This window comes from Anarhichas minor, unplaced genomic scaffold (genome assembly GCF_050575085.1).
Source record: "Anarhichas minor isolate MPS153535 unplaced genomic scaffold, ASM5057508v1 ptg000074l, whole genome shotgun sequence".
Taxonomy (NCBI): Eukaryota; Metazoa; Chordata; class Actinopteri; order Perciformes; family Anarhichadidae; genus Anarhichas; species Anarhichas minor.
The window spans coordinates 3647233-3673523 of record NW_027466520.1 but is presented as its reverse complement, the minus strand read 5'-3'; the positions used below and the strand labels follow the sequence as shown (position 1 = coordinate 3673523).

General features: G+C 44.0%; 2 protein-coding genes across 2 annotated transcripts; one reads left to right on the top strand and one right to left on the bottom strand.

The window, feature by feature from the left end:
- Window positions 1–163: 163 nt before the first annotated feature.
- On the top strand, window positions 164–2406 carry LOC142937674 (TNFAIP3-interacting protein 3-like). Its single transcript, XM_076080723.1, has 7 exons — window positions 164–205; window positions 310–375; window positions 480–578; window positions 682–795; window positions 895–972; window positions 1250–1375; window positions 1469–2406. Exons 1-7 carry the CDS (start codon window positions 164–166, stop codon window positions 1607–1609), a joined length of 666 nt encoding a protein of 221 aa, XP_075936838.1. The 3' UTR covers window positions 1610–2406.
- A 2424-nt stretch (window positions 2407–4830) lies between these two features.
- Window positions 4831–26019, bottom strand: LOC142937326 (F-box/LRR-repeat protein 7). The gene is made up of 4 exons (XM_076080175.1): window positions 25983–26019; window positions 21497–21586; window positions 6543–7160; window positions 4831–5567 (listed from the first exon to the last, which is right to left on the bottom strand). The coding sequence occupies exons 1-4, from the start codon at window positions 26017–26019 to the stop codon at window positions 4831–4833; spliced, it is 1482 nt and encodes a 493-aa protein (XP_075936290.1).
- Window positions 26020–26291: the final 272 nt, after the last annotated feature.

The following is a 26291-nucleotide window of genomic DNA, read 5'->3' as shown; positions in this document are numbered from 1 at the left end:
TTCCAGAAATATGTAAACGGAAGTTCTTGTATAACAGTTATATTGCATAATTGGATGTGCAGTCACAGATGGACTTACCGTGTGCCACATTTTAATAGTTCCTCTTTTTTTTTTGCTCTATTTGCTTCAGTCAGAAGCGTCAGCTGGCAGCCGTGACGTCCGAATGAAAGCACAGATAATTCTCTTGGAGGAGCAAAGGCAAGAGGTGAGTACATTTCAGAAGCGACATTTATATTCCTCCCAAAAAACACACACACCTGTACTTTTCAGTACTTAAAAAACAATCCTGTTCTTTCTATTTTTCCTCAGCTTCTTTCTATTAATGAGAAATGGGCGAAAGAGTACCGCACCATGGTACGGTACTACAAAGAGAGGGTAAATTCACAAAACCTTGTTTTATTCAGCACATGTCAGCTTTTTGATGATTTTATGTCGTTTCAGTGATTTCATGCCTTGTGTCCTTTTACCTAAACGCTCAGGTCCAGGACTTAGAAGCATTACTGCAACATGAGACGTGTGAAGAGGGAGAACATAACATCACATCATCCAAGCAAGTCAAAGATAAAGAGAACGCTTTGGTAAGTGCAGCGTGCATTCCAATTCCAGATTCAATGCAAGGTATTTTCATTTTAAAAAAAAATGTGTGTAATAATTTGATCCCTTGCGTGAAAATTCTCACAGACGGGAGACGAGCTACTAAAAGCCGAAAAAGAGGCGGTAGAGCTGCGAGCACGAAACAGCACTTTGACACGAAAAGCGCAGCATCAGCACAACGAGATCAGACGATTGAACAAGGTGAGGCCTGGAATGGTACACATCCGAGAGAAGGCGTTTTAAATGTCTGTTCCCCCACAACAACAGTGGTGTTATAGCTGCTTTGACATGTTTGTGCAGGCTCTAGAGGAGGCGCTTCAGACTGCTCAACCTCTCAGTGTGAGCAGTGAAACACTACAGGATGTCTGGAAACATCAGGTGAGCTTCCTTCATATATGTGCATTTTCAGTACGCTTTCTCGCCGACAGTTTGGTGAGAAGATTGATGCCAATCTCATGGTTGTTTTTACCTTCAGAGAGAGCCAGGCTAGTTGTTTTCCTCTGTTTTCAGTCTTTGTGCTAAGCTAAGCTAACCCGCTGCACGAACTCTCTGCAAGAAAACAAATAAGGTTGTTTCCCAAAACATTCAGGCTACTCCTTTAAGGCGGTCGCCTATTTGAATCCTTGTTTCATGTCTCCTCCTCGTGCATTTTTAGGCCGAAGTCTACAAGGAGGACTTTTTGACGGAGCGCAGGGACAGGGAGAAGCTGAAGGACAAGTATCTGGAGCAAGAGAAGAAGTTTAGGAAAGTTCACAGTGAGCTACGCGTCCTCAAATCTCAGGTACAACAACAACACCGTCTGTGTGCCATGTTCACCATAGTAAATATCAAATGAAGGCATGACGACTTTAACGAAGCGTCTCCGTCTTTGCAGGTGACGTGGACTCCGCCACCGCAGCCTGTGCTCAAAAGCAGCAGCACAAATCAAGCCGCATGTCCACACTGGGAGCTCCGCCAGATTGACCAGCACCACGTCCAGCTGCAAAGACGCAACACGCTCAACAGCAAACCGTGACAATCGACGACGTCCTCGCTCTTTTGTGTGATAATATGTGTTGAAGGTCTATGATCACAGCTCATCATTAGCGGGGTGAGACTTTGTTAGTTTATCAAGGAAATGAGCTTCTGTTTCAGCCCTCGGGCCAATTGTCTGCTGCAGCTTCAGCTTCAGGTAGTTCTTGTAACGAGGCCAATCCACCAGTCCGGGCCCACTGGGAGTCCTGGGAAGCAAACACGTATAAATACACTTGAACAGCCTGTGAAATAGAAGTGTGACCCTGTAGTATAAACACTTCCCAAGAGGAGAAAAGCAGAATAGAGGGAAATAAAATACTCTACCCATTGCGTGCAAAGCTTGCTCAGTTCCTCCTCTCCACACAGGTCCTGAGGGAGATATCAGTTATTGCACTGCCCAAACACTATTGACTTTATCAAAGGTGCAACATGAATGAAGGATCTTCCTGTTTCAAGTACCTGTAACCACAGCGTGCCCAGTGCAAAAAGAGGATCCAAGAGATTGCGATTTATTCTGACTCGCAGTAAAGCACCTCTGTGGTATGCAGACACTTTAAGAACTGGAAGAACGAGGACCGAGTATCTCAGTGAAAGCGTCCCGCACGCTCTCTGGAGAGTCGTCCTGTAGCAGGTGTTCATTCAGTATGACCTCATTCACACCTGAGGCCTGTCAGAGGAAAGATAGAGGTGATCGGAGAAGACGAAGAAATATATAGGAACATTTATTTTTACAGTATATTTAAAAAATGTTTTATTTTTCCCTGTTTCTTGTTTATTTATCTTGACAATAAATCGTTGAACGTGTGTCGGTTGGATGTCACTTATACGGGAGGGAAAGAGCATCAGATCACTGATGTCACACCTTCCCTCTTCATACCTTGATCCCATCCAGGAGCTCCTCGGAGGTAATCTTAAGATACATGCAGTGTGTCAAGAAAATAATGAGGGACTGCAGGCACAAATAAATCTGTAGTCTGTATTCCAAATCCTGAGGGAAACTTGTCCCTCCACACTCACCAATATAGAGATGGCTCCTGCAGATTGTGGGTCTCCATTAAAGGCCTATTGTCACGAACCCACTGAAGGCGACTTCATCCAGGAAGCCCCAGTTCTCCAGTGCTCATTTAAAAACAACTAGTCAAATGGTTTGTAATGCACTATACAACACTATAGTTGGAAGCACATAAGGACATTGCTACATGTTAATTAATGCGAGGCATGTGTGTATTTAAACCATATATCTAAAATATCAAATGTGTTCCAGTCTGACACCGTAATAATCCCAAAATACTGAGTCGATACTGAATGACGACCACAAGCACGCACCGGTAATCTGCCGGAGGTGAACATTGATACTGGAAGGCCCCTCTAGAGAGTGAAACTGGAACTTCTGGGTTCTAATTTAAGAAGTAAGAAAAACCTCATTTTAAAATCCCATTGACATCCGTCACACGGCATGTAGTGTGGTTCGCTCTATATGTCGAGATAAGGACTGTAATCGTTTGGATGATCTAATACTGTTTATTCAACATTTCAGGGTTTACTTTGGCACACTTCAATGAACACAATTTCCCATGAGCCCCAAAAGAGTTGAGTCCACTGGTATGTCGAGGGGTCGTGGCTCTAATAACAGCAGGACGGAGAGAAGCAAACGCTGCACGCGTTGACGGACGGCAGAGAATAGTAAGAAGTACCTGCGGCGGTAAATTATCATGGGAGCTGTAGCCTAGTTTCATTTAGTTAAACTCAGATGTTTCAACTTCTAATAGCTGCTGAAGTGGATCACAATTTGTCTTAGAACACAAATAAATGTTGAATGAGGGATTGCTTAGAGTTACAGAAGCTATAAGGAAAAGTAGCTCGCCCACATGTGAAGTCATGGCTTAAAATGTTGAACTGATGACGGCACTAGAGTAAATATGTAGGGGTTGCCAAAGTTATTACAGTTCCTCTATTGGGGTACTTGACATTGTGGATTTCCTGAAACACTATCGCTTTAGACTCTTGAAAGTTCATACATCCTCCTGGACGTGCTACGGATACTCCTCTCCAACAATGCCCTCATTCCCCATGCAGCGGACCCGCAAGGGCGCCAAAGGTGGATGAGCAAACGTGATTCCTAAATACTCCTCCAGCTGCTGCTCTGCACCTTTCACTGAGCCAAGGAACGCTGCAGGAGCACGGCTATCAAGAACAGGTGGTGGAGAATGTTTCTCATAGCTGATACAGAAAGAGGAATATAGAACTGGAGCAATAATGACTTACATACTATCTTATAACTCAGTCCTAAAGTGCAAAGTATGTATAAATATGGACAGAGAGACAGGTGCGTGTAACAAGCAGGTTTAATTCAGCCAATGGCCTGAAAGCAGGGGGCCCTGCCCTTTGATCGCACACGCTCCAGTCCCTAAAACATCCATATATGGTATTCCTGGATCGTCCTTAGTTACTTTAACGACTCACAACTGCAGCGAGGATTTGAGTAAAACACTCACAGTTGTGGAGGCGGCTTTTGAAGAAGTTTATTGGCACAGTTATAGCAGCAATGTGTTCTTTGTTTATTAATCTCAACAACAAGTTTGTTTCTATTTGGCTTTAAAAAAAAAAAAAGAATCTCTGGCTAATAGTTTTAATTTACAGAAAATGAAAAGAAATGATGACACTTTGAGCTCAGTTGAAGTGATTGTCAGCACAATTGCATAAAGTGCATATATGCAACATAAAGAAAGTGAAACTGAGAATATGTTCTGCTTTAGTTGCTGCGTCGTAGCTACATTCTTAGTGGTTCAGTCTAAAGATACTCACCGTTTATAAATAGATGCAGGATTGTATGATTATGATTATGTTTCAGGGCCGTAAGGTGTTGAAATATGAAATATATAACAATGCTGTTACGTGGTGACACGACTGTACCCGCTGCTCAGTGTTGTAGCATGTTGTTTACGTTGTAAAGTGTGAAGACGTAATATACTGACATACGCTACTTCTCTGCCTTTTTTTTTACAGATAAATATGTTAAATACAGTCGATGGAAGTATTTTCAGCCACCAGGCGGATTCAAAGAGACAGATTCTGGTCAGTATTGCACACCAGGTTTTCAACCAGTTCTGACACATCGGCTGCTGAACTCTGCCAACTCCATAGCAGGAATATTAGAACATCCACTTGTCAGAGGACCAGACCAAGAGCTCCCTCCTCTCCAACCTTCCCCCCCGCCTGGTCTCAGTAGAAAGCGGGGTTTGTGTGCTCGATGACGCAGCGTCGGCAGTGGCGTCTTACAAACCGCAGAGCCTCTGGCGACACCTCGCAGTCCTGCACGTTGAGAAGCTGCAGCTCGCAGCAGTTGGCCGCCAGAGCTTTGAGTCCTCTGCCCGTCAAGCTCTCGCAGGCCCTGAGACTCACTCGCCTCAGGCCTTGGCAGTACATGGCCAGCTGCTCCAGCCCGCTGTCCGACACGAGCGGGCACTTGCCCACGTCCAGGGACTTGAGTCTGGTGCAGCTCCTGGCCAAGTGGCTCAGGCCGTGGTCCGTCAGCCCCTCGCAACCTCTGGCGTTCAAGTAGCGCAGCCTCGGGCAGTAGCGGGCCACGTAGCGGACGCCCACGTCGGTTATGCGCGTGCAGTGGGCCACGCTCAGGTAGCGCAGGCAGCCCTCCAGGCGGGCGACCTCCCGCAGGCCGAAATCCCCCACCAGGCGGCAGTCGCTGAGGCTGAGCTCCTTTATCGAGGGGCAGTGGAGAGCCAGTTGGCGCAAGGCCTCGTCCGTCAGTCGGATGCAGCGGCGCAAATACAGATGTGTCAGGCGGGGGCAGTGGGAGGCGATAGTTCGCAAGCCCTCATCCTCGAGGGAAAAACAATCGGTCATGTCCAGGTAGTGGATGGAGATCTGCTGGCCGTGAAGAGGGGACAGCTGGAGCGAGGCCTCCTGGGTGAGGCTGATGCACGTGACTTTGGAGCAGCCTGGAGGAGGACGAGGAAGCAGAGGTTGTCAGCTCATAAACAGAGGATTTCTTCAAAGCAGATTGTTTTTGTTTAAAGGATATGTTCAGAAAATTAGAAGTCCATCTTAAAACTGCCTTTTTCAAACTGAAAAGACCGTTACCCACCTGATTCCTCTAATTCAGATGGCTAAATGCTGATATTTGTATTGTTTCTTCAATACAAATATCAGCATTTTCTTCTATTTCATTAACAGTAGATAGGAAGGGATCTCATAGTGGCCAGTTTTGAACAGGAGGAATGTTTACAAAAAGCAAAAACTGTTTTAATGTGCATACGGTCATGTGAGCATTGTTTTAAGACGGACTTGAAAAAATGTCAACGTTCCCTTTAACACAATTTATTTTTGAAGAAGTATTCTGAGTCGCCACTTGAGGGCGCCAGAGTAAAGCCTGCTGTGTTTGGCTACACGCCTGCAGCAAGAAGCATGAAACTGTCTGAGTGCAAACAACTCCAAGGAAACCAAAATTGTGGTGAAAAATAATCGAAGGCTGATGTCCTCACCAGTTGAAATAGTAGACTTGATTTTCATTATTCTGTGTCGTTCAAATAAAAGCCTTTTTTTTTTTTACAACAAAGGGGCTAACTTCCTGGTGCTAATGGTGCAGACGTTGCTCTGCCACCAGAGTCCCGTCCAAGTCAATGTTATTTGTGTCACTTAATGAAAGCAGCAGACCGCTCTCCTCACTCACGTCGAGGTGAGTTCTGCTTTCGGGTAAAGAAAGCCTTTCTTCTCCCACATGGGAGCTTAAGGTTGGCAGAGCTTCTCCTGCTCCTCTAATGGCTTCACCAGCTTTAGTAGAAACGGCTATGAGGGACCGAGGAGTGGAGATTTGTTTTGAGGTAAACGTGCGTGATGTCGGGTAGCGGTAATAAAACCGAGAGACCATTACCGAACCATTATGGCAAGATGTTCTAGTACATTTCTTTTTTTACCTGAGAGGTTCAGGTGTTCCAGGCTCGGGCAGCGGGACACCACCTCGAACACGGCCTCGTTGGAGATGTTATAACAGCCGGCGACCTCCAGGCGGCGCAGCTCCGGGCAGCACTGGGCCACCACATGCAGTCCCCGGTCGGTGAGCCTTTTGCAGCCGTTCACCACCACCGTCTCCAGGGTCAGACACACGTTCGGGGTGTCCTGGCACAGCCGGTGGGTCAGCACCCTGATGGCGCGGTCGACGTGAAGCAGCTCCCCGGTCAGCCGGACGGTGCCCCACAGCCTCGGGTCCCACGCCAGGTTGTACCAGCGGCGGCACACGCGCGCACAACGGCACAGCTGATTGGTGGGGAGGTGGGAGAAGATCTGCAGCAGGGCGTGGTCGGGGAGGAGGTCAACGAGGGCGTGGTGGTGGCTTTTGGACTGGCGCGAGCGCGTGTGGGTGCCGGGCTGGGAGTGGACCACGGCGACGGTCTCGGCGCGGGCCGACGAGGAGGAAGAGGAGTTGGTGTCATGGCCGTTACTGGAGAGGGCAGGTGAGGAGAGGGAGGAGGACTTGGATGGCAGGATAAGACCGGGGCTGGGGGTGCTCAGAGTCCGGGTGCTGGAGTCTAAACCTGAGAAAGAAGAGGACAAGATATGTGAGGAAAGAGAAGGGCAGAGTCGGAAGACAATGAGAAGTTCATTTTGCTTAAAAAACTCTTTTGAACTCTTAACATGCTTTATGTGTCTATGAGCCTTGAAGGGGTAAAATATGCAGGTTTTGTTTTCTTATTGTCAATCTTGTTCAAACCTTTTCCTCAAACCTCTTCTCATGTAGAACACACCTTAAATGATGTGAGTCAACAATAACCAAGTTTAAGACCTGGTCTAATGTCGGATTGTTGAAGAAAAAGCAGCAAAATTGTACTTTTTCTTGTTTTCACGAATAGAATGAAAGTTTCACACAACTGAAACAGTGTTTGAAGGAGTCTGCTTGTTAGTTCTGGTTTGAGAACGCTGGTTTTGAGCTTGAGCTAATGTGATCTGGATGGAGACAGGGCAATGAAATAACCCTCATGAATAAAATAAAGCTTTCACAAATCTGAAAGTGGGGTTTTAAACAGCGATTTAAAAGTCTAACACTTTTTTTTCACAACAGTATCGGCCCTTAAGTTTTATCTTAATCTCCGAATTGCAAGCTGCGAATTGCAAGCCAACTTCAACCCATCCTTCAATGTGCAGTAGACTGTACCAACTCCTCTTAAAAGGTGCAATCCACCTTCAAAAGCACAAAGAAACTCGATGCGACTAGTTGGGTCACATTGCAAAAACAAACGATCCTACGATTCCCATAATGCAACCTACAGCATCCTTTCACTAGACCCTCCCTGCCTGGTAAATAGCAACAGATTCTGAACTCCATGCACCCAGTTTGAAATGCAGGCTTAGTCTCTAAGCCCTAACTGAGATAACCCTTGGGTTATTTTCTCATGACTCGTCAAAAGCTGTGTTCAGAGACATTTTACAGCTGTTTCCACATGCTGAGTTGTTCCCCTTAAAAGAGTACGCCACAGATTTAGCATTGCTTTTCTGCAACATTGTTGGACTCTTGATAGACAGTTTAAAAAAAAAAAGGATCAAAACCGATGCAGCAGAACCAGAGATATATTATCTTTCATTGTCCACATCAAAACCTGGCGCCTACATCACCCACAATGCAATTTGACCACCTTGATTCGTGTGTGTTATGCTAGAAGCTACTAATGTAGCCTGAAGAAGAAATTAGCAACCACAGAGGTTAAAGAACGTCACTTCTCTCGAGCTATAGATCCCCAAATTTGTTTTATATTGAAACTTGTCGTCTTCAGTCCCAACTGACTATGACTCAAGTGACATCACTTGAGTCATTCAATCGGATTTCACGAAGCTCCCTCTGTAGCCAACACAAAGCTTTATACAACTTTTTTTCAACACATATGCAGTCTAATTCCACAAGAGTTGTAAACAGACTTTTAAAGTTCCTCTTTAAAACACAACATGTATTCTCCCTTCTTCGACTATGATGAATTTCTTGCTTTATCACTCTTCAAAAACAGCTAAAAAGCTGAGGAAATAGGTCAAAAAGTGCATCACGGTCGTGCCATATAGCCACACCAGCTTTTATCATCAACGAAGAGGAGTTTCCATGGATCTGGATATCGTGTTTTTGGATGTTTGGGGAAAAAATGTGTCACAGGGCCTCTCCATCAGATGAACTCTGTGGCTTCAAAGCGACCAGCTGAGGGGCTGACACTATACGGTTATCCCTCTGTAAACACTGAGGCACTCCTGACAGATGTGCGCTCATCGCCGCCGCGTCTGAAGACGCAGTTGTGAGAATCTGGGGGCTGGATCCCATCACCGTGGCGTGAGCCCTCCGCTTCATAAGCCAGGGCGTCGGGATCGTGCTCCCGGGGTTGACCCCATCACACCGGGACACTGAGTGCTCTTCTCTGATGATATCTGCGTCTCCCCATCAGCCCTCCAGCTCGTCTTGTCCAATCCGGAGGAGCTCAGTGGGATTGATAGTCATCACTAAAAGCATTTCAAGTAGTCACGAGTGTGATGTCACTTACAGCTGTCCAACTACGAGTCTGCAGGCTTTATGTGCGAAGAAAAATGAGGTGTTATGTTTCAAAATAAAGATTATTTTGTATGTTTGAGACTTATAGTTATTTGATGGTAAAGGCGAGTCTCTAACTATTTTGTTAAGACTATCATAACAAAAGGCAGAGTTTTTGTCAAAGGCTTTTAAGGAAATATATCGTATCATTCTAGGAACCTTTTTAGGAACTCAATAATATCGCGACTTTTCTTCAGTAAGTCTTACAATACGGACAGAAAGAGTTTTGAGGTGTTTTCCCAAAAGGCAATATTCAGTATCAACTTTGGTCAAAAGTTTTCATTTATAATCCTAGAATTCAAAATACAGTGGACACAATAAAAAGAACACCAAATGGCCCTTTCCACAGATGATTAGTCTTTGGCGCTTCAAACTCTGACACTCTAGGTATCCCTCTAGCATCAGCTTTGGATGTGTCAGTTTCCTGTGTCTTTTCAAAATAAACTTCAAACGTAGATTTACTTAGTGTTTAGGTTTACTTGGCTCGGTTTAGGCCACAAAACTACTTGCTCCTCATTCAGACGCTAAAGGGTGCCTCTGTGCATTGATGTGGTGAGTCAACGCTATGGTAGCTTTAAGGTGGTAGTTTGCAGTGTAGTATTTGAATAAACGATACTCAGCTTTACTTTTGCTACCTGCCATTTCCCCGATGATTCCCATACATTTACACAGATATCATCTTATCAACACTTTATCTACCTACACTCCCTGTCATGTAGATTGAACCATGATTGAACCGCGTTGGTAAATGGACTCTTCAGGACCGCCAGTCAGCTGGGTCTACACAGCGTATGTCAGCATCTTCATGAAGAATGGACCGCATCCTGCCTGTCATGTGGATTTGTGTGCAGGGACGGACAGCTGGGCAGTGACACCGTCCTTGCGACCGTCCTGCAGATCTGTATTCCAGACCTCGGCGCGGTCCGCCTCCCTCCTCGCCTCTGATGACATCCGCAGACTCGCCCCCCTCTCGGGAACATGTCGACCGATTCACGGCTACTTTACAAACCTCCTCTCTCGTGGGCCTTAAAATTCTCACTCGAATGCAGATTCGAGAAAAAACTACAAGTGCCGCAGTGCAAAATGCATAGCGTGTTAAAATCTGCACTCAGTTCAGGTTTAATACATCACATTCTTGGGTGGTCTGCCTATGATTAGCTCAACTTTTGATGTCTGGGATTATTTCCTTGAGGTCATCTATCTTATGTTAGCTGTGTATATCTATCTTAATACAAAGTATTTAATGGTTTGAGATCCTTATAAACACCTCGTCTATTTCGAATTTCACACACCTGTCCAAATAAGTCATGACAGTAGTGGTGCTGGTGCACTGCAAGTATTGCAAGATTCCTGAGTTAATACCTAGCGATTGTGGAATTATCCAACAGGGGCTGGAAACCACACACTATGCAACACAGAGCTATATGAAATCAGTATATTTCTGACAACGGGTCGCTTGCAATTAAATCTTTTCATTTAATGATATAAGCTCATATATTTACTCCTAAAAAGCTGAATTCAAGTGTCAACCCCGAGGCAAAGATCTACAAAAGTCTCGACATGCAGGAGAAGATCGGATTGCATTGCATGTGTCTTGATGAATGCGTGTCTTTGTTGTCCAAGTTAATGCGATGGATTCTGCACGCAAGAGATGAACTCATCTGCCACTGGCTAAGGAGCAACTTCCAAATTGCGTAATTACATGTGTCACTGATCAGAAGAGAGCTCCAAGCGGAGAAACACAGTGCTACTAATTAGACTGCATCCACCCCCTTCCCTTCTCTCAGAGTCACACTTCCACACAGCTGGTGGGGAAAGTTAAATGAAGACAGCTTTGCAGATTAGCGTGGTTGCACTGGATTTTGGAGAGATAGCACCTGGGTCTCTTTAAGAAGGCCCAGGTGTTATCTAGCTGAGTAAGGCATATGTTTATCCAATCGCCATTGACTATCGATGCTGTAAATTATCTTGTGATTGAAATATTTTCTTTCGCACTTTGAAACTTCTGGAGATGAAAGAAGTCTCTTGATGAAAGAAGTCCTTTTGCATCTGAAGAACCTAGTTTTTCAGCAGTGTGCGAGCCTTTTGTTCCATGTGATGATGATGCATTTGCAATCAACAATCAATCATACTCTATTCTCCATAGTAAGTAAATGATGTATGAATGCAAATAAATTGCCAAGCATGATGAAATGATCAATATTAACTGCATGCAAAATAAGCACTTCATCAGGTGCAGAAAGTATTTCTCATCCTGAGAAAGGTCACTCTTGAAAAACTCGAAGTTGACTTACTGTACTAACATATTTCAGAGCTTTCAACTATATCGCATCCAAGTGTCTCTTGGGTTGGGATTGTGGGATTTGGATGGATTTTACCAACCGTAGTTATCGTGATCTCGACAGAAAACAGCAGGCCTGGAGGCAAATTTTGGGTAAGTTGTTTTCATATATTTAAACTGTACTGTACGATTAACTATTCGGAAACGTAAAGTTCATGGTGTGTGTTAAGCTAAAGTAAGCACTCATTTGGTGCTTACATAACAACAACAACACCAAAAAAAAGATCTGATTGGGCAACAAAAGGCAGAATAGTGACCCTCGCATTTCGTCTGATCGGGCTGTAAGACTACTACAATTTCCAAGGTCAAGAATTAAGTTCATGCTTAAGCCGACAGACATGAGAAGTCCTGGAAGTGCTATGGACAACAGATCTATCTCCATGACCGCTAAGCAAACTCAGTTAACAAAGACCATCTGAAACAATTAAAAGCTCCAGAAAAAGCTAGCCAGTGGAACCTTGAGTTATATTTGTTTGGTTCGTAAACCCGCAGCTCCAAACTCCATAGAAGTCAACAAGTGTGGTGTCTTGTTTTATATCTGTGTATCACTGCAAACCTATCATTAACAGAACAGATACCATGCAGCTGTTAAAATGCTCTTCAAGGGAACTGTAAGTGCAGATGGTGGGACACTCAGTTCGGTTCAGGAAATCAGAGAAGAAACAGTGGAACATCTGGTCTTTACCCTGGACAAAGAACAACGGAACAGTGGTGAAATGAAAGAGAAACTCATGCATTTTGAATGTGCGTATAGCCACAGAAAGGCATACTTGGCTGAAATCACTGCCACTAATAACCAAATCTAAGCTGATCCACAGAAGGGCCGCAGCAGGATCCCATTAACATCAACTTACTTCTGAGACACATCTGGATCGGGCTTTGATACCAGAGGTTTAATGTAAATCAATGGAAGTGATCATTGAAAGGACAAGATGCTTGCATGATGAGGAGGCTGCAGCTGCATGTTTGGAGTGATGTCGCTTTAATGACAAAAACCTGATGATTTCTTCACAAAAACAGATTCAAGGGCCTCTGAAAGGAAAGAGGGGTGAGAGAGAATAGAGAGAGGGAAGATAAATTGGCAAAAGAGTCTGCAGACTTTAGCAGAGACAAGTGCACAGGCAGGGTCAATCCAGAGTTTGACGCAGTCTGGTCATAAACCAAAGCCATAGGGATTCTTTTTCAGGATCTCGCAGTGCTGTGAAGCTCTGCTAAGACCCTGTGTGGAGCTCGCAGGGTTATTACCGCTGCATCTGGCAGAACAGACCAATCCATTACCTCAATGCCATTAGCCCTGTGACATATTCCTGCTCCGCAAACTCCACAAGCTCCACTGTGCTCCCCCCCCCCCCCGCCAACCAAGACCGTGACAGGCCACGTGGTGCACGTGAGGAAATCAGAGACGCTCATTTTCTACTCAAAAGCCAGGAGATCAAATTCAAATCAACACGAGAGGGGTAAAAGAATAAGTATCCGCTAATAAAAGACAACCAGGCAGCAGGGATTTGACTGAAAGAGAATTGATTTATCGGCACTAAACGGTTACGTGCTCCGTTTTTTTAAAGGGGAAACATCCGACCGAGAGAGAACTCCTGGGATAAGAAACATCTGGGTCTGTCTTGGGTTTTATTGAATACATGGAAGTTGATATTACCGTGCAGTGTGGCGGCTGGGCTATCAGCAAAGCCTTCACTAGAGGAAGGTCTGACGTCACTGGGCAACCTGAGAGACAATAGGGCCTGCTGGTTCCTTTACAATGTGCACACTTGGACAGGAAACAGTCTCCTTAGCTCCACACAACCCCCATAACTCCGCTACTTCTGGACTGCAGCTATTCTCACACTCACTCAGTCTCTGGATTCCTACTATTGCGCTCTTTCCCCGCAACACGACTAATTTCCTCAGGGGAGTTTTCCGCCTCTTAAAGCCCTTCTGTCAGTTCAAAAGACACAAACGTCTCCACACGCTGGCCTCGTCACTTTATAAATCCTCTGCTGAGGAGGACAGCAGACGCACGGGTGCACTTGAAGCCAAATTTAAAAGGCGTGATCTACAATGTCAAAAATGAGCATTTGTGTGTGTCCATTCATCACAGCACACATTTTCCAGAATAGAGACGGCAGTTCAGACTCCAACAGCCATTTGGCATCATGCTAACCTGATCTGGCCTTTGGCAAATCATTGAAATTCAACATTACGTCTTTTTTTTTTTTACAGGTTGTTAAATCAGGATGTCAAAGATGACATTTTTGTTTTTTTGCAGGGAATCATGCGCATGAAATGCCTCTCTGTACAGTTTATCCTTTTTGGCAGTAATGTGAGCGGAGGTTTAGAGTGCAGAGTGACAGTCATGTCAAATGACTCAGGAGGGGTAACGTTGGCTACACGCAGCAAACAGCAAGACGAACTGCACATCAGACAGGAATGGAAAAGCGAGCGCTGGGCCTGAACGGTTGATTTGGTTGTGATGAGGAGCAAATGTAATGATCTCATGTGGTCGAAGCAACAGAACAAGGGAAGAGCTGGAACTTTTTGGTTAAGCTCTTGCTGAAAAGGGGTTCACTTCAACTCCAGAAAGAGGTTGTTTTGTCTCAAAGAAAAAAGCCTTTAGGGAAAGTAAAAAAACTCAAAAAAGTGCTGTATGAAACCTATGTATCAGCTCAGTGATTGGTCTTTACTGTCTATATTGATAAATATATACAGAACAAAGATGCCATTGTGCAGGATAGGCCTACAGCTTATCACAGACTAGGACAGTTAGCCATCTAATGAGATGTTTTATACAGTGCAAAACTAAGAAAATATTTAAAGAAAAAAGCTGTTTTAACTAGGGCTTGCATGTTCCTCACGGGATAACGTTTGAGCTAATAGCATGCTACAGTTGTTCATCAACTGGCACTGAAAGTAGACACTAGCTTTTTAACCATATTGTTCATTTAGGCCACTTTTAAGCCTTAGAAGTCACTAAGAAGATGACGAGAGTTTGTATTTAATGACTAAGCCACTAAAATGTCCAGGTTTTGTGATGGCTAGCTAAGACCCAACACTGATGGCTCTGTCCTTGACCACCAATGTTTTCTCACCTAAATTAAAAATCTTTTTGCTTCATATGAAAGAACCAGGTGTTATTTGCACCCAGAGAACATTATTAAAATTTTAAAAAAAGAAGTAATTTAGTTGTTCTAGTTCAATCTATCCAACCAAGACCCCCTTCAAGAACACTGAAGTTTTCCCCTCATTTTTGTACCATTGCAGCTTCAGCCACAACTGACACTTTGCTGCTTACGTAATGCAACAAACCACAGAGTGAAAAAAGGGGAAGAGGAGGCCAATGTGTCAGTTCAGCTGGTCCACAACTGTGCTCATGTTGCCACATGAAAAGCCCAAAGACCCAGGTGTATCGCAGTAGTGAGCCAACATCTTAGAGGAAGCAAGCGTGCGTTTTGGGGCCAGGTGGCGTCTTTCCCAACTCCTGTCAAACACGCTGCTGTATTAGAACTGAAAAATGTGACCCCGTTGAAGAAGAAATGGCATTCAAAACAACAGGGCTGGCGCTTCCTCCCTGAGACGGAGAGCGAGAAGACCGAGCAGTAATCAGAGAAGAGTTATGAGATCTGCCTCTCCTTCCCCTCCTCCTCCTCCATCTCTTTTGCTGAACTGCTTTCACTTGCTTTCTTTTTCGCCGCCTTGTTCCGTGCTTTTTCGCTCAGATTTCCTGGCTCTATAAGAGCGGTAGAAGGGGAAGAGGGAGGAGCGAGGACAGTGTGATGGAGAAAATCTAGGGGGGAAAAAAGCATTCTTTGCTTCTCTGTGTTCTCTCTTTACGTAGACAATTTCCAATGAGGATTAGCGGTAAATCTGTTCAATATCTCTCATTGCAATGGCTACAGGCTTGTTGGAAAAGTCTTAAAATAACTGCAGGCTGCTGCTTTGTGTCCTAAGAGAGAATATTGAAAAGGGACTTGTCCTCCACAAATACTGCCTGCATTTAATGAGCACAAACTTCTCGAGGCTGCGAATCCCTCCACATAAAATGAGAACTATCTACAACACCGCTTCCTCAAATCCTCCATAAAATAGTCAATCACCTGCCAAACATTTCCCTCCAAAGAAACAGATGCTTCTTTATCCAAACAAACCTCTCTTCCCCCGGTGTGTGAGAACGTCCAACACTGCAGAGCAACAGAACAAATGCAGCATTAGGTTTCACCAAAAGACAAATTTGTCACACCAGCTCGAAGTTTGCCCAGAAAAGTTTGGCTCAAAAGATATACTGCAGTAATGACCGCTGATGAATGATAAAACAGCACAACTTACATTTACAACATAAGTGGAGGATAACAACCTAAATCTCCTCTGTGCCGTGAAAACGTCCCGGCGGCAATGACACACGCAAACACCTCGCTGCAGCCTCCTCCGTTCTTGGCGCGGCAAGAATTAACAGTGAAACACTATATGTCTGCTTGAGTAAACACGAGCGAACGGGTCGTCAGCGAGCGAGGTGAGTTTGCAGATGAAGTGCGAGGGATTTGTTGCCTTTGGGAGGGCATGCTGGAGACAGCAGCTTTGAGGACGGGCTGTTTAGACAGCACAGATGACCCTCAACCGTCAATATTAGGAGTGTGTAATGCCGTAATTATTATATCAGAGACCCTGATTCCATCATCCAGCTGAATAAAAAGGTTGTTAGTCAGAGTAACTTAAAAAACCTGAGTGGGTGTGGCGAGCATTTCATTTGCTATACGTAAGTTACAGTGAGGATCTTTTAACGTGTTTTGAATCCTCTATATGACCATCAGCGAGGAGATTGGCTATTTCTATGTAGTTATTCTTAACGCTCGTCATCGGTGCCACCAGGTCTGATTCCACGAGAAATCATGCGAGTCCACCAGAAACTCCCGTCCGCTCAGACTCCAGGGGGGCCTCCTGCAGCGACCAGCCGACCACAGCCGGGTTTGTTGGGCCCCCTGGAGAGAAGGGGGGCACAGGAGAACCAGAGCCAGGACTGAGCGGGGCAGACTGTCAAGATTGTACTACTGCTGCAGTAAAAGAAGAGGTTTTCTAAAGGGACCGCTTCGGTCCTCAGAAACCGCCAAAAACAACACAAAATGTAACTTTAGAATGACTATTTTGCTGAATTGTGATTGTGGTTGGTAAACTATCGTAGTGATGCTTTTAAAAAAACATTCAGTGTTGGTTGCACATGGGGGGGAAAAAACAGGTAACAAGTTTCAAAAATCTCAACCCAGAGGACAGGAAGCGAAGGCAAGAAGCAGAGCGAGTGGTAGAGGGCTGGTTAAATATCTGCAGGGCTGATGAGGGAAAGTGGGAACTGGTGTGCAGGTGGGCGGGGCCGGTGAGGACATCTAGTGGACAGGTAGGAAACGGCAATTAACGAGTTTCAGGAAAGTGCGAAAGTGGCCGAAGAGACAGAATGTGACAAATAATGTCAACCAATGGGGGCACATTGCAGGAAAATTGAACCCTAACTAATCATTGCTTGCAGTCTTTCACGACCTGCTGGACATACAAAGGTAAAAGTGGTTGCATGGTTTTTCAGTATTACTTCATGTCTACTTTGAAAATGACAGTTCGGCAGGATTTATACACCTTGTAGACATTTTAAAAATTGAGGAAAAACATTGCTAACAATTTTAATCTTTCGGCCAGGAACTTGTGAAACAGCCTACACGCAGAATAGTTTTTTTCCACTTTGATAAAATGACAAACCGACGTAAAAAAACGAACTTGTTTGGCCTTAATTGGCCTGATACTTTGTGTTCTGATGCTGACATTAACTACTAGTTCAATAAGGCTGTAAAAACGTTATGTAGGAAACACAGATCTGTAAAGAAGAAGAGTCTGAAGGTTATTCTGCTTTTGGAGAATTGCACATAAATCATGAGCGTTCACAGTGTAATCTCCCAGTGTTTTCTGGTGTGGAAGGACAGACTCAGCTTTTCCCCGTCACTGTTATCAGTGTTTCTGTGGTCCTTGGCAGACAGAGAGGAAGTCGACATGTTCATTGTTCCCACCCATTCCCCTGTTCCTCGGCTACCTTCCTGGGGCCATTACAAACGGGTGAAGGAGCTGACCTGAACCCAAAGCATCCCCCCCTCCCCGTGAGTCTGCGTTACATCCAAAGCAGCTGATATAGGAGGACGAAGACGGCGTTCGAGAGTGACAACACACAGGCCGAACATCTCCGGGTGTTGTCAGTTCAGCTCCGGCCATGTCTGAGCCACATTCCTACGGTATACCCTGAGTTCGGCTGCGCCAAAGCAAACCCTTGAGGCCCAGACAGGGCCACAGCGTAACCCCCGCTGGGAGATACTCAGTTTCATCCCACAGGAAGGATTTACTGTGCCTTTCAGTCTGTGGCTAATAAGCAACTGGGTCAGGCCACCACGAGCCCGTCTAAATAATAAATGAAAACAGAGACACTTTGCAAAAGCCTGCCAGATGACTGCCCGGCTCGGTTTGTTTTCAGGAGCAGAGTGAGGGAAACTTCCAACTTTTGACTTTGGGGGAACACATGTTACAGCCAATGGCCTACTTTCCATCTGCATGCTGATATTAGGGCTGAACAATGATTTCATATTATGGTTCATTGAGTTTTGAGATGATTGTGGCATCTTTCAGTTTCCTCTGGTGACGGAAATTGTTATTTGTAGGAAAATTAAACATTTCTCGTTATCAGTGGCTTCGGTTTGTATCCAACACATACGGCTTTAATCCTTTAAATGAGATTATGTGTCTCTTGAAAGAGGAGATAACTTTTCTTCCACATGAAAAGGTACAACCTTACTTGGTCTGGTATGACCTGCAGCTTTTGGTGGATGATGCTAGTTAACTTTAACTCTTCTCTACTTGGGCTACTGTCACACAAAGCTTTTACATTTGCCTTTATCTCATAATTGACATTTGTAGCAACCGTGGTGGCTGTTCAGCAAAAGTTATACAGCGTCTTTAAGTGAAATTGTATGGTTCAGTTGTTCCAAAATATAATTTCAACTGCAGTTAAACATCAGATTGTTAAATATCAGTTGGGCTTCTTTACGTGTGATTTTCGACAACATTGAGGAACTAAACTGTTTTCTAAAATACGGTTTTATTGGTTTCTACCATATTGCAGCGCCCAATCTGACAGAGAACATTATTTCATTTATTTAGGTTCAAATTACTAATTTAACTTAAATGAATAATAATGCTGCGTTGTAACTGACTAATTAACTCACGCACCGACTTTATTAATGCAGCAGTGACATGACTGCTGCGTGGGGATCTGTAAGGCTCTAATATGAAGACTCCCAGCGTGTGGTGGGGAAACAGCCCAGACTGCTTCCTGATTAGTTTAGTGGACCACAGGACGAGGTGGACAAGGACTGTGTAACCTGCCACTGTGTGAGTGTGTGAATGTGGTGTATGCATGCGTGTGTGCGTGTCTTTTTAAGGAGGGGGGATTTGACTGTGGCCGTGGTGGTTCCAGAACATGTAATTACTCCCACTTAGCATGGAGGGAAAAAAATATATAACAATTTCAGTCATAACACTGGCGGGAAATTATGATCGGGAAGCCACTGGCCATGGTCGATACTCTGTGTATATATATATATATTTATATTTCTATCTGCACAGGTTGTTCTCCAAGTAGACACATTCGGAACAATTATCAATTTCCACCCAAAATACTCCGGGTGCACACTTCCAGCAGCGCCTCGACGGTGAGATCCAAGTGAGTCAGCATTTCCAGCGAAATCAAATGAGTCATCTGCTTCGTCCTCATGCTCACCCACAGGAGGACGGTACGCCTCGCTCGATATTTAGTGAGGTTAATCAGTGAATTAACCTCACTGAATCAAACCAATTAACACACATCTCACGTGAAACCAAAAGCACGCCCGGTGTGTCGTGACGAGTTAGACCCCCGCCGCTTCGTTCCCTCAGAGAAGCACCGTGAAAATCTTCAGCTGAGTGACAGTTACAAACACAGGCTGGAGCTGCTGTTTGTTTTCTTGCGGGTAGCTGCGACGCCACGAGAATACTACATTCATCATGCCAGAGCAAGTTTAAGATTGGTGATGACAATGCACAAGAGGCACAGGGAGAGCGCATTGGCATATGAGCGTGCAAAAGAGTCGGTGAGTCACTGGTCAGCTCTCCGAGAAAGAGACCGCAGCACTAAGGGAGACAGGCCTTAATGTATCTGCGGTAGGGTTCGATAAGGTTCTTTGATCAAAATCAATGACTACTCGGTGGGTTTCATGTTTCATGAGTCAGTCTCTCTCTGACTCATGCTCTTGAAACATTTCCTGCCCCGTTGAAGTTTAACACACTTCCCAAATCCTGTACAGAACCGTGAGGTTTGCTGTAAATGAGCTGTAGGATGCTATTATTACATCTTAGTCTGCTATACTGAAATGCTTAAAGGTGCACTGATCAATATTTTTACATAAACAAAGGATCAAATTACAATGTGTAAAGAGGAAGGAGTCGCTCTTAGTAATGAACCGACAGTTAACTATCATCCAACTCTGTTCATCTCAGCTCCACGGGACGCTTTGGTGTCTTTCAGCTCATTGTTTTGGTTATAAATGCCGCAACTTTATGGTTTTGATTCACTTTTTCACGGCTCTCATGCCTCCAGCTCCTAACCCTAACCCTCTACACTACCTGTTTAGTACCAGACACAAACAACTGACAGACAAACTAGCCAATGAACATTGTGGAGCATTAAGCTGCTAAGCAGATATTTTCCTCAGGATCTGGTGGAGACCAAAAACAGAGCCACAAAAAGAAAGAGAGAGTATTGGATGACGTTCCGACACACAACTGTAAATGAACGCTGATGTTGCTCTGTCTGCTGGATGTGAAAATAAGTTTGCTAACACATTAGCTATATCAACTTTGTCAGCCAATGTGACCATGTTGTGTTTTCAGCTAGTGGCTAGAGATATACATGTCTTCTGGGTTTATAGTTGCCCTGTCGAGTTTTCTTGTAAACAATCCAACGAAAAAACAAGGACGGGAACCCACTCGGACCAAAATCTGAGCTCCAGTACGTTTTCTTCTCGAGTAGACATTACGTAAAATTCTTTTGATTGAGGGAAAAATTATTATGGTTAAGCTTGGGAACAGGTTTTGCTCAGGGTTTTGCTTGGCAAACCAAGTTTATCATAAAAATAAATGCTTTCATTAAAGGACTGTTTGGTTGGCACCATGTGGTCTACGAATGAATGAAATATCATAATAAACTACCATTTCTACGAAGGTTTTACAAAGACATATGGCACCTGGCATTGCGGTACATTTTCAGCTTTGACTGAGATATTTTGTTCTGTTCTTTTCAACAACATTTTAAAAAGTTCTGCTTTGACTGACAGATTGTTAAAAAATGTATCCGACCTGCTGACGGGGCTTCAAAAGGCATCTGTCAGCTGCAAAGTATTTACACCGAGCACACAGTTTACATTCGTAACACATACACTCCGGACAAAGAGAAGCGGTTCGCTACAGTCGGCGTGCCAGGAGTTGGAAGATTGTCTGTGCACGGAGTATCAACAGAAGGTGAAGCTCTCTTCTCCCTTTTTTACTCCCCACACCTTCTCCAGCTAAATCCCTCTCTCCAGCACTCGTACCTCCCTCCCTGGCAGCGCTTTGAGCCCGATACGGCCACAGTTTAGATAAGCATTCTTCCACAATGAGAAGCCAGAAGTGTTTTCTTTTTCTTTTTTTTTCTGCTCAAACAAAGCCCAAGAAATGCCTTTGGTTTCTGATGGGAGCTGTGAGTTTGTTTTCAGTTTAGGGTTATCCCAGGAACATGCAGGTTTCTCTCCAAAAATAGGCAGCACAGAAAGTGGATGAGGAGGACAGAGAGGGGTGGGAGGAGGAGGAGGAGGAGGAGGAGGAGGAGGAGGAGGAGGAGGAGGAGGGAGGGGAGTTTGGTTAATGAGCACCAGATGCCTTACCTTCGCTGGTAGCCACATTCTTTGGAGCTTTGGTCGTTGTGTGATCTGTGCTCGAACTTATGTCAGAAGAGATGCTTGAGCTCCCTTTACCTGCAGGGGAAACGGGAAGAAAAACAAAACTGCTGGGACACAGTATAGCAACTTTGAGATGACAAACTGCAGTTACGGTTTATCAGGGTTTCTTTTACCGTACAGCCTTTGAACATCTTTTCAGTTGAGAGAAAACGCTTTTTATGCTTAATTCCTGTCTGTCAGAGATAAGGTGTTTCATGATGTATGTAATACGGTAAGGAGGTATGAAGTTTAGGGGAATATAAAGCCCATCGCTCTCTGCTTTCATGACTTTTATGCTCCTCACTTTTGGATAAATGGTTATGGCTTGGCACGGGCAGAAGGTCTCTGCTGGTTAGGTTTGAGTAAGTGTCCGACGAAGAATGAAGCCTCCCTAAATCCCCCCCCCTGCTGTGGACAGACCCCCAGATTCAGCTTCACTGCTGCCTTCGACCTGCAGTTGGAGCTCCGGCCAGGAGCAGGGCTCCATCTCGCTGCTCCGCTGGGAGCCAACACCAACACCCCGCTGCTGGAGACCGAGACCGGATTGCTGGGCCCGCTGGACAAAAAGGGAGGCACGGGAGAGCCAGGACCAGGAGTGAGCGGGGCAGACTCACAGACCCAGCTGCAGTAAAATGAGAGGTTTTCTAAAGGGACTCTGGTGCTAAAGAAAACTTTACCGCTTTTGTCCACAGGGGTCGCCAGAATCGACACAAAATTAAAGTTCCTCATACTGTAGTTGTTAACAAAATGTATGATCAGCGGATCATTCTTAGTCGGTACAAGACTGTACAACAAATGTACAACTCTTCCTTTATGAGCTACCCTTGTGTTGTTAGATTTAGATTCCTACACAGTAACACAAGAGTGCTACATTTCAAAGAGCTATATTTTTGAATGTGTGCCTCTGCTGTCGGAGTGCAACAGGCCGCACCGCCATGCTGACTGCAGGCTGCATGTGGAGCAGTTGTTTATGGCATTTCATTCCTCTGTCAGATCATAAATGCAGCTTTGTGGCTTTCCTGAGACTAAGTATGCGCCTTTCACCCAGCACGAAACAGTCACACCCACATGCACATCAAGTGCAGGCACCTAAAAAGATCAGACAGTTCCCGAAATAGGCAGTAAATATGAAAGCCTGTGTAGGGACAAAAGAAAAAAGGCAACCGGTGACTCCATATTCAGCCACACGCAAGATCACACCGACACATACGAAATCATTTGAAGCCAACGCAGCTCAAATGGTATGACATTTTGCGGTGACATCACAGAGCCTGCACATCTGCTACGACTCCTTCCGTCCCCAGAAATGGCTCCGAAATTCACAAGGTCCACTTTTCTAATATGTAAGCAGAGCGGAGAGCACACGGCTGGAAACACGAGTAATCCTAATATTTAGCTGGTCACAGGACTCTCTTCCTCTGCATGTGCGGATCTGTGCGAGGACGATTGTTTTCTGCCTTTCGCGGAAAAGCAACTTTGAGAAAAGCTCCTGCTTCCTGTCTTCTGCTTATATAACATGCTGGTAGAGGGTTGCTGCATAGTTGTGACCAGAGTGTAATTAATTGTGGAATCGCACTTGAAAACAGATGTGCAGACGAACTGCAGAGTTCTGCACTTGTATCTAAGATGCTGGCCTCAGACACTATAACGATGCTGATACCATCAGTACTGTGCAATATTCTCTTCTGTGAAATGACTATACTTTGAATAAACATTCAACAAAGTGAATGTTTATGACACAAGAGATTTCCATGAAACCAATCCCAGATCTGATACATGATCAGCATTGGCAATGTACTTACATTCTGTGATTTCCTCATAATAAATTACTTTTCATTGTTAGTGGCGGAGTCTGCCAATCTCGACCGCATGCTGCCTGTGTGCAGCATGAAATTACATCGCAGTTAGATAAAAGCTAATTACCGACTGACTTTTGAATTAAAACAGCTAAACCTGCAACGATTAGTCGATTAGTTGATCTATTAGAAATGAATCCTCAATTGTTTTGAGTGGTTAAATGCTAATGATGACAATATGTGCTGATTCCCTCCCTCCTCTACGGTTGTAAGATAAATATCTTTGGTTTTTGGACTGTTGATCAGACAAAACAAGACATTTGAAGATGTGACCTTGGGTTCTGACGGACATTTTTTCACTATTTTCTGACTTTTTTATAGACAAAACCATTAATGAATTAATCGGCGGAATAATGGATGCCGACAATAATTATCAGCTGCAGCTCTAGAACAAACATGAGTTTGTTTTTTATTTTAAGGTGCAATGTTTTTTTTAATTTACCAATAGAAGTAGACCCATCAGACAGCTGGTACATGTCTGTGAGTGTTGAGATATTAAAACAGTCATGCTGTGATATCATAAGAATGTGCATTGTCCAAAACTTCTGAAAAACCCTCATCTGATGAGCACTTAATGTTTTCTTGCTGCAGGCCTGCTTCAACATGTTTCCATGTATCCCTGCACTTAAATCAGATGATTAAGCTGCATTAATGGTGGATCATAGAAGGGAAGTCTCCAGCATCAGACTCACCAAATCAATCCGTGTGAACTCACAAAAGAAGAAGGATTTAAACGGGGGTAGTAGTAGTAGTAGTGATACTGGATTTTGGAGTGTAATGCCTGTGTTTCATGTTGCAATGAAAGGGAGAATTAAGACCTAGAGGAGAATAAACACATATTTCCCAGCTGACTAATGCCTGCTAACCTAATGAGAGGAATTAAACTAAAAGGAAGACTCAGATATGTGCTGTAGGATCTGTTCATGTACCTGACATGGCTGGATCCCTGGGTGGAGCTGGTCCACTTGTTATGTTTAACATCATGACGTCCAATCTTTTCTCTGCAGTTATTGACTTAGGAAGAGAGCTCACTGGAATGTTAAATACAAACATCTCTGCTCTGGAGGCCGAAATAATGTGCTCGGCGGAGTCGGAATACAGGTTTTTTTTCCCTGAATAAGTAATGCTGAAGATTAGATGAGAAAGACAGCGGGGGAGAGAGGAGGTAGTGTAATACGAAGGCTGATATCTTATCCTGGCTGAAGGAAGTCTAACTAGGCCTATAGTCTGAGCTGAGCTCATTAATAATCAATGAAGCTTTGGAGCTTTTATCAATATATTGGTGTATGAGAGTCGGTTGATATGTATGTTGGTTGTAAAAATATCAGAACAGAAGTGATTTAAGCTGCATTCCAGTTGGGTGAAACGTGTTTCTGAATATATCTGACAGCTGAGTGAGATGGACGGTGAATGTCTCTGCCTGCTCGACCATCAGCTCTACATTATAACTTTTTTTTGTCTTATAGATCAATACTTGAGGCATAGAGCCAAAGATTTCTTCCGTGTTTTTTTTCAATATTGCTTATTGCTTTTTATTAAGAAATAAGAGGGAACATTTGTATTTTTATTCTGACCAGAATCTCTTAACAAGTAGCTGCAGGAGAGCTAATATATGCCAAAAATACTTTTTTTGTTACAATATTACGCTATTATTGTAAATACTTTTACATGTACCCATAAGAAACCATATATTTGTTTCCATATAAAAGCTCTGACACATTTTTCATGAAGACATTTTGTTTAATTTTGTTTTTGTCTACACATGGATCATATAGTGACCAATATGCACAACATGGCTGCCAAATCAAATAACAGATGGGTTTTTAAGGGATTGTGGATCTGTGGAGTTGGCTCTTATCAAGATAAGACTGACAAAGTGCCCACATGCTTAAAAACACTGTTGTCCTTTGACCCGCCTCCACTAAACCTGCAGGAAAGCACTCTTTAAAAAACAAAACATAAATTAAGCTCCTTGGTGTTGTCTGATGAACTGACTTCCCTGCCAAGTCAGCTTTTGACTGATTATGTGAGAAGAGATTTGATTTAAACATCACATCGTGTCAAACAATATATCTGTAAGTTTCATCATAGCACAGACGGTGGCTGGAAGTGTGCTTTGTTTAAACTTCAAATTGTATACTGTACTAAGTGTTTAAAATATGACCACCAGATGTCACTCTGTGTGTACGAAGAATATCAACGTTGCACATCTTTAAAAAAGTAGTGAATATAAAATCAAAAGATGCTCCACATCAGCACACATCCTCACAATTTGCAGGTTTTGGGGCACGTTCATCTCTACGCAAACAGAAAACACTTACACTGTGTGAATATGGGAGCCATAGAGATGTATAAAGGGAATACTGCTAGTTCTGAAGCTAGCTCACTAATGTCTAGGGAAGCTACAGACGCAAGAAACTGCACATTGTTTTCTGTTTTTTTTAGTTTATGAGATAAACTGTAGCAGATCGCGGTCACATGTTGGCCTTTGTTGCGCCCAGTTTGGTTAAAAAAAAGCTGACTTATGCGTGGAATTCAAATAAAAAGTGGTTTAAAGTGATAATTAGAGCACTTACCCTCGCTTCCATACTGTTTTCCATTGTTCGCACCCATTTTAAAGAATACATAATCTACGCGCAACACTCGGTGTATCAAAAGGAGTTAAAGTCCAGAGTAAAAAGGGAAGTCTTTCCATGAAGATAGACTAGACAGTCGGAGAGTTTCGTGTAGAGCCGCTAGCTCTGACTCCAAATAGTTAATCCAGATGTTGAGCATAGGACGCCTCAGCATTACGCAAACCTAGAGTCCAGACTCGAGCTTTCCAGTGGTGCAGACTTTCTATATCTGAACATCCACAGACAAAGAGCGGTGAAGGCTACTCACAC

Bases quoted from the DNA above. Each gene is read 5' to 3' on its own strand.
- LOC142937674 (XM_076080723.1), top strand. From the start codon at position 164: ATGAAAGCACAGATAATTCTCTTGGAGGAGCAAAGGCAAGAG. The intron at 796-894 runs GTGAGGCCTGGA...ATGTTTGTGCAG, and splicing joins AGATCAGACGATTGAACAAG to GCTCTAGAGGAGGCGCTTCA. The intron at 1,376-1,468 runs GTACAACAACAA...CCGTCTTTGCAG, and splicing joins TACGCGTCCTCAAATCTCAG to GTGACGTGGACTCCGCCACC.
- LOC142937326 (XM_076080175.1), bottom strand. From the start codon at position 26,019: ATGGGTGCGAACAATGGAAAACAGTATGGAAGCGAGG. The intron at 7,161-21,496 runs GTAAGGCATCTG...CTTCTTTCTCAG, and splicing joins GAATGTGGCTACCAGCGAAG to GTTTAGACTCCAGCACCCGG. The intron at 5,568-6,542 runs GTAAAAAAAGAA...GTCCTCCTCCAG, and splicing joins GGAACACCTGAACCTCTCAG to GCTGCTCCAAAGTCACGTGC.